Source organism: Odontesthes bonariensis, chromosome 6 (assembly GCF_027942865.1).
Source record: "Odontesthes bonariensis isolate fOdoBon6 chromosome 6, fOdoBon6.hap1, whole genome shotgun sequence".
Lineage (NCBI taxonomy): Eukaryota > Metazoa > Chordata > Actinopteri > Atheriniformes > Atherinopsidae > Odontesthes > Odontesthes bonariensis.
In genome coordinates, this window is record NC_134511.1 from 35,565,949 (window position 1) to 35,578,550 (window position 12,602).

Here is a 12,602-nt window from a genome sequence, read left to right on the forward strand (position 1 = left end):
CTGGGAAAGCATGACAGCTGCCTCAATGATGCTGTGCATTTTTCTCTCTTTCCTTTTCCTAAAACAGCAGTGAGTTTCTATTTATCTCTGGGTTGTCTCTACAGTATACACACAGCCAGAGGCAGCAGTCACTGGAGGCATCCTTCTCTATCTAACTTTAAATAAAGCAGGGCCCAGAAATTGTCAGGGTCAAGTAGCGGAGCACGAGGCGACAAGAAGAACTCAAAGTTGTTATTGTTGGAGAGAGGGGCTGCTGGAAAACTTTGCAGCTCACAGTTTAGTCAAATGGAGTTTTTTTTCCTTTGGTAAGAATAGAAAGTGAGGCTTAGCAACACAAGCATGTCTTTGCAGTAATTTAGAATTATATTAAACACATTAACTCTGGAATACATTTCCTTTTAGTTTGAAGAGACTTTTGTCAGTACAAGGTTGATTGGACAACAGTTTTGTCTACGTATTCAACTTGAAGCCAGGTTTTATTTGTTTTCTCTTGGAATCCCATCATTAAGCAGGAATTATTCCTTAACATGAAAAGAAAAGCACATTAACCCTTTGTCTTCCCTCACCTCCATAATAATCAAAGCACTTATTCAAATATTAAAATTTTCTGAACTGCTTTATTTTGTTATAATAATTTGATTTTCATTTGATAATTATTATTATTATTAAAAAGCACAGATTTTTAATACAACACAACTGGGATTATTTAGGTACTTTCACATGTACCGGGACACTACAACTATTGACTAGTTATGCGAGCTAGTGAGACGTTTATGATTCAAGCCTAACGTGTGGCAATGAGACCTTTTTTTCCGATTGAATAAAGACGAAGAAATCGGTGCTCTGCTGTACTTGACGTGCTCTGCCAAATACAGGGAATACGTTGACAAGTTATTCCAAAACTGGTAATACAGGTGCTGGAAGAAGAAAATGACAGAAGGGAGTCTTTGCACGTTGTTGTGATGCATTCTCACCGCTAACAGTGAAAGGTACACTCAAACCACATCAAATGTGGTTTTCCGGTTAATGCTACTGCCTGAGACACTGCTTATGGTTTGTTTTTCCTTTTATGTCCATATGTACCAATGTGAACCAATATGCCAATGTGTTTCTTTTTTCTTGAATTGGAAACAGAATTGTCCTCTTCACTCAAATGCTACAAACTTCACAAGTTACAAAAGTTAAATTTACAAATGAGCATTTAATGAAAAGTCACCCTCACTGTTTTTTTTTACATATAGTAGCATACATTGGATTGAATAAATAAACCATAAAAATGAACCAAGGTAACATATATTCACTTGCATTGTTCTATTTTTTTTAAGAAGAATGAACACAGCGTACCTGAATGAACCCTTCTGCATCCCCTTTGTTAAGTCTAAAAGAAGTAATGAAAATTTTGCTAAATGTCTCCAAGCTTTTAGGTCCACCTATCTCTTTGTCTTTTTGTTGCTGTTCGTACCACAAAGATAATATCTGTTCAGGACAAACTGAATACTAATTTGGTCTACAGGATCAAGACTCAATATAACCTATGTGCAGGGGTTGGGAAATAATTGCAGCATTACCTCTATATAAGCAGTGTATGTCACAATATTCAAATAAATCATGGTGTCATGATAAAAATGTCCCCCAAAAACCTTTATATATTCTCCCAAATAATCTAAATTTCATGTTGTGAAACAACTTATTGAGAGATTCAAAACATACTAGTATCACAACTTTGTCATAACACTGTCACATGAACCAGTGTAACAATAAACACATCAAAGAAAATGGTCAAACCCAAGTAGAACAGTTCAGCTATGTGCCACAGGACATAAAAGAGCAAAAACTACATTTCACAATTATTATTAACGTCTAACTACACTAATGCCTGTAAACTATTGTATGAAAAGTGCAAAACTTCCAAACAACACTTTCAATACCGTCATGCTTTGTAATAATCGTTTAATAACACTTTTTCCAACCCTATAACTTTTGGTGAGTTTATAGGATATATTTTTTTGAAAAGTGATACGTAATCCAGCATACTGATGCTCCTTTAGAGGAAGAAAAAAATATATTTGTGTACTCACGCAGGCTTAAAATGTTGTCTTATACTCATTTTGATTGACAGGGAAAGCTTTTTTATAGAAGCATTTGTACCGTGAAACTCTACTTTGAAAATATTTTCTGGGTGTTCTGTTGCCTCTAACCGCACATGGATTAGATTGCATTTTAACATTGACTTGTTTTGTCAAAAACTTTGAAAACAAATTTTGCCTATGCGTACAGACTTTTGATGACCTTAAAAAAATAGATAATAGAAATAACATCATGTGAAATGGTAACAAGACCAAGAATTATCTTTGTCAACACCTTGTAACAAAACCACAGCACTAAGGCCTGGTAAATTAAAAAAAAAAACACAACAATATTTGCCCACATAATAAAGAAAAAATAAATGGATATAAAACCACAGTGCTATATCCTATCAAGACTTCATTCCTTGATTGTGTAATGTGATGACGGTAACAGGTAAGAGCAATAGATTTACCAACAACTTGAAGGTAAAACAAGGAGTGTGAACACGCAATATCTAGAAGAAAACTGAGCCAAAGCATGCAACACCCAACAGATGGAAATTTGCAATTTCAAAAGGAAATCTTCTGGGCACATTTTATGAACATGAAAAATAAAGCTTTTGCAAGAGATTTCCCAATGAAGATGCTGCTGAAAATCCCTGATTGCTGTGCGCTCACTGGTTACAATCAGGGGAAATGGACTGCAGACTTCAGGTCCTCACTCTCCACCCTATCGTCGAGCTGGTTCTGGAGTCGAATAACCTGTTCCAGCTCTCGGATCTGTCGGTCCGTTTTGTGACTAACAAGCGTGCGGTAAAAGTGGACAGCAAAGACAATAAAAACAATACCAAATGGCACCATGATGCAGGTGGAGGCGATGGCTGCCGCCTGGCCAGAACTTATGGTGCTGTTAGCCTGTCCAGTGTTCCTTTGGAGTGGTAAGAACTTCACCCAGCATAAGAGCATCACCTCTGTCAAGAAGAGGAGTGTGCCGATAACTGTGGAGAAAGCCCAGGCCAGCTCTATGTGGTGGTGCATTCGCTCATGCGGCGACTCGTTCACAGAGTTGAGGTTGTGAACATTGCTGACGGCCTCCAGGTTAGGGAGGATGCAGGTGCTGATCATGAGGGCGAAGAGATGCACTGCAACCAGAACTGTGGTACAGGCACTGAAGGCGATCAGCAGTCCTGGAGGATAATCATATTCCCGCTCCAGCTGTACCTCCACCATGGCAACCTGGAAAAATAAACAACAGGACTGTTAACATTCACAAGATTGTATTAGCTCAAATAGTGAACTTGGAGTGACCTTAACTTACACAGAACCTTAGAAGATGCATCAAAGTATAGAATTATTTATTTCAATGCCCTTATCTTGACACCACAAGTTCAATACTTTTCTATCTTGACATCATAAAGCTGACAACTGGTTGATTAATTTCATTATTTCAAGAAATTGGCTCTATGTTTTCTTGAGACAAGGTGAACTAACCTGGGATCATGAGACAACAGGGCTTGTTTTCTCATGGTAATGAGAAAATTTAAAAAAAGTTTGCATTATTGATCATACCTGATTTTAGCTTTAAAGATAGATGTAATGCTTCCTGCTTCTGAAGAGTGCAGATGTGCTTCTGCTTCCTCCTGCTGCTTATTGCTTTATTTGCTTTTAAATCTTTTTACTTCTTACCACAAGTCTTGGATATAATTTTATTCTTTTTCTTTTGAGTGAACCAAGACTTTTAAAATAATTTTTATTCTTTTTTTACAACTTATCTGACGAGCCAGCGACTACAATCCTTTCAACATGCCCTGTGAAAGCTGTCGGATATATCAACAAGAAATTTGTGCTCTCCAAGAAAGGATTTTTGCCTTAGAAACTGAAATGGGACTTCATGAAACGCTCCCAATAGAATCCAGTGGTAAGAAGTCCACATTTACTTCCAAAGGAAAGGGTGAAAAAACTGCTACTTCCAACTTAAAGCTAAATGATACTGTGTCTTTCCCAAGACTCTGTAAAGACACTTATAATGGACTTAGTGCTAACCCGAAGAAACGTCAGACATATCGGAGGATATGTAACATCACCCGGAATAAACTTAACAAACAGATTTTTACCACTGTCAGAGCCAAATGTGACTGAGTGTAACAGACAGAGAGACGGTACAAAGCAGCAGATGGACAGAAAAACTGTGCATTGTGTCAAGGTCAAAGATGTGCTCGGAGACAGAGCCATATCTAACATAAAAAGAATAGTTACTTGCGGCTATCCAAGTATTCTGAGGTACTGGCAAAACACCAAGGGGTGAAACAGCTGATTGTCCACATGGGTGCAGTGGACATCAGAGAGAATCAGGCTGAAATCTTAAAAAAAAGACTTTGAGAAACTATTTCAGAGTCTTGATAAAGTAAAACCAACGTTCAGTAGTGGACCTCTCCCAAACATCGACAGGAGAATAAACTAATTCAGCCGGTTGCTTCAGTTGAACACATGGCTGTCCAAAGTCTGTGAGTCCAGAGGACTGCATTTGATTGAGAACTTTAATCTTTTCTGGCAAAGAGATGATCTGTTTAAAGGAAAAGGCCCACACCTGAACAGAGGTTGTGTGAGACGACTGACAGATAATCTCCTCCACTCTCTGAGGCATCAGAAGGCCCCTTTTTTTTTTCATATGTTTTTTTTATATGTATTGTAATTGTTTTATTTTTGTTTTGCTTGCTTTTTTGCTGTAATTTATTCTTTTAATTAATAGGTAATTTTGCCATGCTCCTTCTGGCAGGGGGACTACCAATGGAAACTAGCCTTTTGGCTATAATTGGGTGCATTTACATTTTCTTTGTAAAATGTCAATTAGTGTACACTGTCCCTCTATAACAAATAAAGTTAATAATAATAATAATAATAATAGAAGAGCTCCTGCCTCGCCACCCAAAGACCCGGCAAAGGATTCAGCCACTGCAGCCACAGCAGCACCTCCAGGATCCTGAACACAGGATTCAGCACCTCCTCCATCGCCTTCACCACGGCCCCCACCACGGCCCCCACCACAGGCCTGGGACCCACCTGCTGCATCTACACCCTCCAGAGATGTTTCACTCACTATCGTTTTCTTCTCCACCGTCACCCAGGAGATTTCTTTATCACCTTGAAAGCTTGGTGAAATCGGGGATTAAAATGGTTCCTCTCACGCCAAACATGGCAAGATCAAGAATTCTATCCTCAAAGAAGCATCGAGCCACTCTCCTTCCTCAGCTTACTCCACCGACCAAAGCCCCCCCAGCTCGGCCCCCACCATCAGTGCCCACAGCTTTTATTTCCAACAGTGTTAATACTGTTGTCTAGGACACTAAGGGCCTCTGTGTTGGTAAACACCATCTCAACCAGAGGTCCAGGGATGGAGTGAAGACAGGGACAATCAGACTGTCCAATCAGAGAAATCTTATCCATATCCCTTGCAAGAACAAAGCATCCAGTTAAATTCTAACTAATCTCAAACACGCAGTACTCAATGTCAGATCTTTAAGTAACAAATCATTCTTAATTAATAGTTTTATTTCCTCTCACAATCTTGATTTTTATGTTTCCTTGAAATGTTTATTCTAACTCAGCATGTGACTGAGCCCACCCACAGCAGAGGGCACACTCTAGATGTGCTCATTTCAAAGGGTGTTGTTGTTTCAAACGTGGATGTCGTCGATGTTGCTTTATCTGATCATTTTTGTGTCTTCTTTGACCTGTCTGTTATACCCAAATCAGCAGCTGGGTCTGCAGTTGTTCAGAGAAGACTCATAAATGACAGAACGGGGACACAGTTTATGGAAATGATTAGGTTTGAGAACACCCCGTGTTCTAATGTTGATGATCTGTTGAACTCTTACACATCAAGTCTCTTAAATGTTTTGGATACTATTGCTCCTGTCAAGGTTACAATGGCTAAAAGTAGGCAAAGGGCGCCATGGAGGAAAGAAGAGTCGGTCAGGGCACAGAAAAGGGAGTGCCGGAGAGCCGAACAAGTCAAAGCTCCAGGTTCATAATGAGATTTACAAAGAAAAGCTATGTGTGTTCAACCAGACTTTGTGTAGAACAAGGGAGAGTTATTTTTCTGAAATCATCAAAAACTGCAGTAACAAATTCAAGGTATTAAAAATGCAATAATTTCCACAACACAAATAACTACTCTGCAGCCAGCTAGACACCTAGCGCTGACACATTTCACACCTGTTACTGACAAAACAGTTGAAGAGATCATCTGCAGTCTGAGGCTCTGTTTACATTAATTCATTTCACCATTTCTTCGTGTCGACGTCTTGCAAACTATTTACATTTACACACAAACGGGGATCGGCTGATTCGCTAGTCACATGACTAATCAGCCTTCACATCACATGATCGCCCTTGCTTTATTATTTATTATGCTTTATTATTTATTCTTTACTATTTATTCTTCGCCGACAACAACTTGGTCCACGAAATTGTCCCACCATGCGCTGCTTCTTCCCGGTCTAACCCAAAAGCGGCGCTCCATGTACGGCTTGCGTTGCTGCAGTGGCTGGGTTCTCATCATAAAAGCTTGTTGAATCTGGCGCCTCCTTGCCACGTATTGTTGTGCACAGTGTACTACCAGCAGTAGGACATGGAGCAGGCTCCCATGCTGATCGTGGTTGTCCATGATTTCCATATTCTTCTCGATGACACGAATAGAAAGGAAGTGTGTAACTGAAGTTGATAGTTTCCCAGCACTCAAGTCACATGACCAACGATACCAGCCTAGCGAATCAGGGAGGAGTACGTCCGCAGTATGGAGCTCAGCACTGCGGATCCCCGTTTCTCACCGTTTACAACTGCTAAAATCAGCATCGTATGCGAATGCTTACGTGGGCTCCAGCGTATTTGAATCCTTCCACCTATAAAGTCGTATTCCAGTATTTTAATGTAAATGGACAGTGCATCCGCGATAGAAACGATATAGAAACAGATTAGTATAAACGGACCCTCAGATCATCTGCAGTCTGAGTTCATCAACGTGCTGTCTTGATGAGTTGCCCACTAGATTTCTAAAGTCTGTGCTGAGCAGTTTGTTACCACAACTCGCTCATCTAGTTAACATCTCACTCCAGACTGGAACATTTCCAAAGGCCTTAAAAACCGCTGTCATTAAGCCTCTTCTAAAGAAAGAGCAGTCTTGATGCCACTGTACTGAACAACTACCGGCCCATATCAAACCTGCCATTCTTAGGCAAAGTCCTAGTAAAAGTTGAATAGCAACAGCTTAGTGACTTTCTCCTGTCTAACAATGCTTTTGATACTTTCCAATCAGGCTTTAAGGCCCACCACAGCACTGAGACAGCTCTGATCAAGGTGAAAAACGATATCCGCCTGAACACAGACGCAGGCAAAGTCTCAGTCTTAGTTCTGCTTGACCTGAGCACTGCCTCACAGTTGGCCATGCAATCTTATTACTGAGGTTAGAAGACTGGGTGGGAATATCTGGTAGTGCTTTAAACTGGTTCAAGTCCTATCTCGAGGACAGGAAATATTTTGTTGAAATTGATAATTGTGTCTCGGAACAAATGGCTATGACCTGTGGGGTTCCCCAGGGGTCAATCCTGGGATCCTTATTGTTCAATCTGTACATGCCTCCATTAGGCCAGCTAATACGCAGTTATAATGTATCCTATCACAACTATGCAGATGACACTCAGATCTATGTGTCACTGATGGCAGTAGAACACGGGCCTGTTAGATACATTGTGTCACTGCATCGAACAGATCAGTTTGTGGATGCAAAACCATTTTCTCCGGCAAAACTCGGAAAACTGAAATCATTGTCTGTGGCCCACAGAAACAAAGACAAAGTGTTATCAGTCACCTTGAGACTCTCTCTCTAAAACCTAATAATCAAGTTAGAAATCTCGGGGTAATATTGGACTCAGACTTGAACTTTAACAGCCACATTAAATCTGTAACATCAGCAGCTTTATACCATCTAAAAAACATTGCCAGAATCAAAGGAATAGTGTCTAAACCAGACTTAGAAAGACTAATCCATGCGTTTGTCTCCAGCAGGTTAGACTACTGTGACGGCCTGCTCACTGGGCTCTCTAAACGGGCTGTAAGACAGCTGCAGTACATCCAGAACGCTGCTGCTCGAGTCCTGACTAGAACCAGGAAATACGACCATATTAGTCCAGTGCTCAGGTCTCTGCACTGGCTTCCTGTCGCTCAGAGAATAGACTTTAAAACAGCTCTGCTTGTGTACAAGTCTCTTCATGGTCAAGCGCCAAAGTACATCTCTGACATGTTAGAGCCATATGAACTAACTCGGGCTCTGAGAACCTCAGGGAGGGGTCTCCTGCTGGTGCCCAGAGTCAGGACTAAACAAGGTGAGGCTGCGTTTCAGTTTTATGCTCCTAAAATCTGGAACAGTCTTCCAGAAGATGTGAAACAGGCCTCAACTCTGACAATGTTTAAATCCAGGCTGAAAACAGTTCTATTTAGCTGTGCATATGACAACTGGAAGTATTTAATCTGCACTCTTTGCTTTTAATTTAATTTATTAATGATTATTTTCTATGTTTTTTGGAATGATTTAATTTGGCTTCTTGTGATTTTATGTATCTGTAAAGCACTTTGAATTGCCTTGTGTACGAATTGTGCTCTACAAATAAACTTGCCTTGCCCTTGCCTAATGACTAATGGAGAGGATCCATAAGGGACTGTATCAAAGGGATGCACAATGTTGAAAAAGACAACAGAGGAAATTCAAGAGATTACGCTTTCATCAATCCACAGTAAGACAAACTGTCTAAATTTTAAGAAAATCTGGATTTTTGCCACGTTTCTTAGAAGTGAGCATAATACAAAGATTGCACAAGGATATTGACATGCAGCCCTGAAAGAAGTGCAAAAGAACCCAAGGGTGACGGCACAACATCATCTCTATAACTTGCTAAAGGAAGGTCGAGTATCATGGTTTTTTGGCTTGGTTGCAGTGAAAGACTTTTGCAGTTGGAATAATTGCTGTTAAATGATAAACTTCTGGTTAGTACAAAAAAGGGTTAAGAAACCTTTGGCTGCTTTCACCTGTAAAAACAGCTCATGTAGTTCATATTAGAGTTTTACAAAGGAGGAAACGTTGAGACATGTCGCTTTTACAGGAATTGCTTTAAAAATAGATTGGCCTTTGTGAACAGCATTAGCCTTTAGTTAAATAAACCTCACAGTAGTTTCACCGCAGTGGCTTCATAGTAACTGGTGAAGTTATTGTTGTCTACAGTTGGCTGTGTCGTAGCCTGGTGTGCAGCTAGATAAGACCCGGAGGTGTGTCGGAAAGTCGTGAAGTTTACATGAAGTGTCATTTCCACGGCCGTCATCATTACTGTTCCATCATTTATCTCTACGTCAGACACTAGTTAACCGAATATTCTGATAGTCATTGGTGAGTGTGTTGCTATCACACTGGCTATAGGTCAGGACTTGAAAACAACGCGAACTAATTAAACGGCATAGGGGTCGTTATAAGGCCTATAGAAAGGCGCAATAAGCACAGCCCTGGAAAACAATAATGCGTCACATAGAAACTATCCGGCTTTTAAGTTGCGCGTGTCGTCTTACGGTTATAACTGCGATATGTTTAAAGTCAAAGCAAACTTACCATCGCGAAACCCGACAGGAGAGCCGAAGTGCGGCTGGTGGCTTTTAGTTTGGCTCGACTCAAATACAACTTTCTCCAGGACAGAGCCTGCATGGAGAGCTCGTTCGAACTCATTCCGAAAGTTTCTCTAATGCAAAGTAGTAGTTTGAAAAATAAAAGCTTCGCCAGCCAGAAATATGTACAGGTAGATTAAAAACCGCACGCTGGAGATTTCTTTCCAGCAGGAAACCACATCAACAACGACCAGAGACGTGTTGTGAAAATATGTCAAAACTTTCACGCAACAGCTGACTGTGAGAATCTATGAGGAAACACAAGATACCCACAATCCAATGCTCTCCGCAGCCTCCCCTCGCCTCCACCCCTTCCTTCCTTCCTCGCGCCGCAAATAGACCATTCGTCATTGAGTTGACAGTCTTCACTTTACAAATACATAACCTAATCTTGATCTCAAATAGTGGGATTTACCTCTTTACCACCTATCGAACCAAAAGTATTCATTTGGTGACAATAAATACACACCAAGAAGAACATGCCACTGCAATCTGGAAAGAACGCTTTTTTTCTCACTCAATTTATTCATTTATTTACAGAGCTGAGTTTTTTGTAATCTTTAAATGCAGTCCTGCTCAATAGTTCTCCAGGCTTTCTGTATTTTTTTTTTTTTTTTATGTGGACATTGGCTGCTTCTTCACTCATCTTCTGTCCACCCCATGTACTTGGCCATTTTCTGAAGGTTGTGTTTGTTTGGCTGTTAAGCCACCAAACACTCATGAATCATTCAGTCAAAAATGAGTGCTTTTGTTACTAACAGACACATTATTTGGTCCAATTCAACCAGTTGCATCTAAAAAAAAAAAAAGAGCCAATGATAGCACAGTTTTGCTGGCATAAAATAGTATGCATCTTACCTTTAGTCGATCCATCTACTGATCACTGAGGCCTCATCGGAAAAAGCCTCAATGGAAGGTTAGCTATCATGAAGCAATTCTTAAGGAAGGAAAAACCGGAATAAAAAGCTGAGGTATGCTTAGTGACACAAGAACTAAATTGAAAATCAGTGACAACATGTTTTATTCAGTGATGAATCCTCCCCAGAGCCCAGACGTCAACAGTGTGGGATCATCTTGAGAGAGAACGGAGCAAAAGGCAGCCAACCTCCAAAGAAGAGCTCTGGGACGTCTTTCAAGAAGCCTGAAGAACTATTCCTGAAGAGTACTTAAAGAAATTACAAGAAAGCTTGTCTAAGAGGGTTCAGAATGTGTTGAATGATACAAGTGCTCATACCAAATATTACCTTTCAAGCTCATTCGAATAGTACAAACTCTTTTGTTGTCTAATATACTGCATTTACATTTATGTTTGCACATATTTCAATAAATCTCTGCACCTATTTACTATTTTCTGGCAAAATAATTATAAAAGTAAACTTAGGCCAGCTGTGACCTACTTTTTTACATTTAGAATTGAAACACTATAAAGTCAAAACTATTCCCATCATGGTGCTGCAACAGGACCTTTTGCTACCTGGAGAGTTTGGGTGAGAAAGTTTAGGAATCCTTTCTGTGTCATCTCAATCCTCTGTCTAAAAAGTAAAATATAATAAACAACACAGCCACTTCTGTTTTGCTGCAGTCACGTTGCAGACACGTGCATAATTAATGCTTTAATGAGCATCTTTGTGATAGCCGCAACCCTCTCAGTTCACTCAGCATTATGGTGTTGATGGGAGGGCGACTTTTTATATTCAGGATATCTTGATTGATCTCCAATACCTGGAGACAGAGCAGATAATTGTAATGAAAGACACAGGACATGAAAGCTGTCTCTTTTTCATACATAAAATGGCAAAGCATAGTAAATCAAGAAATATTCAAGTGCAGGTGTTTGTATGTGGTTTTCATTCGATAGATATTTCACATTTAAGCAACTCTCAAGCTTTTAGAATCAGTATTATATTATTATTATGTCATCATTGGTCAGTATACCAATTCAAAGACAGTTTAATTAATTTATTTGCAATCCACAATTCATCTACTACTGTACACTAAATGAAAGCTCAAATATTATGCACTTCTGATTATTTTTTCTTGTTTTTTTATTGCTTGTTTGTTTCCCCAAAGTCTTGTGATCAGCAGAGGTGATTCTAGAGTATGTAAGAGCAGGACAAATCCAAAACCCCTGGTCACAAGGATGTGTAGTTGTAAGAGATGCATCTTGCATGATAAAACACTGGATGGTGCCAAAGCAAATCATTCTCAGTCCCAGTACCCTTGCATTACACAATTCTCTGTTGTATCATCTGGATTATATAATACAGTTCAATCCCGAGTAAAGTCCTTGGCACGTCTCAGGTTTTATACAAACTGTATTCAAGTACATTGAATTTGAAATGAAGCAGTCACTCTCACCTTTATTATTAGTTTTTACACCTATCTCTGATGAACTGTGTACAGTCTGCATTGGTTGATCTATAAACTGATGTGTCCTACCAACAATCGTGTTCAGGCTTAAAAAAAGATGAAAAAAATACAAATAATTGATCAAAATAACACATATTAAGGCTTGCTTTGAAGCAGTCTTTAACTCTATTTTAAGACCAATAAAAACACAGTAAACCTGTGAAGATTCAAACCTTAAGTTGATTAAATAGATATTTAATAAGTGTAATCATCTAGACACACACAAAAACAAAAACACAGTAGAAGCAAAGACGGACGTGTGTAAGAGTGAAATCTCTTGTTTTACCTGCCTGTCTTCATTTCCTGTACAATTGATGCTGCATTCAGTTACATAAAAAGAGTCGTTACTAACCAAGCCTAGTTTCATGTGAAGGCGATTTTTAAAAGCTGTAATCAGCGCCAGAATGTTAAAATCGTCTGTAC

General features: G+C 39.6%; 1 protein-coding gene across 1 annotated transcript; it reads right to left on the bottom strand.

Moving 5' to 3' along the window:
• Window positions 1-1,181: 1,181 nt before the first annotated feature.
• Window positions 1,182-10,033, bottom strand: LOC142382548 (calcium release-activated calcium channel protein 1-like). Its single transcript, XM_075468551.1, has 2 exons — window positions 9,718-10,033; window positions 1,182-3,302 (listed from the first exon to the last, which is right to left on the bottom strand). Exons 1-2 carry the CDS (start codon window positions 9,829-9,831, stop codon window positions 2,754-2,756), a joined length of 663 nt encoding a protein of 220 aa, XP_075324666.1. The 5' UTR covers window positions 9,832-10,033; the 3' UTR covers window positions 1,182-2,753.
• Window positions 10,034-12,602: the final 2,569 nt, after the last annotated feature.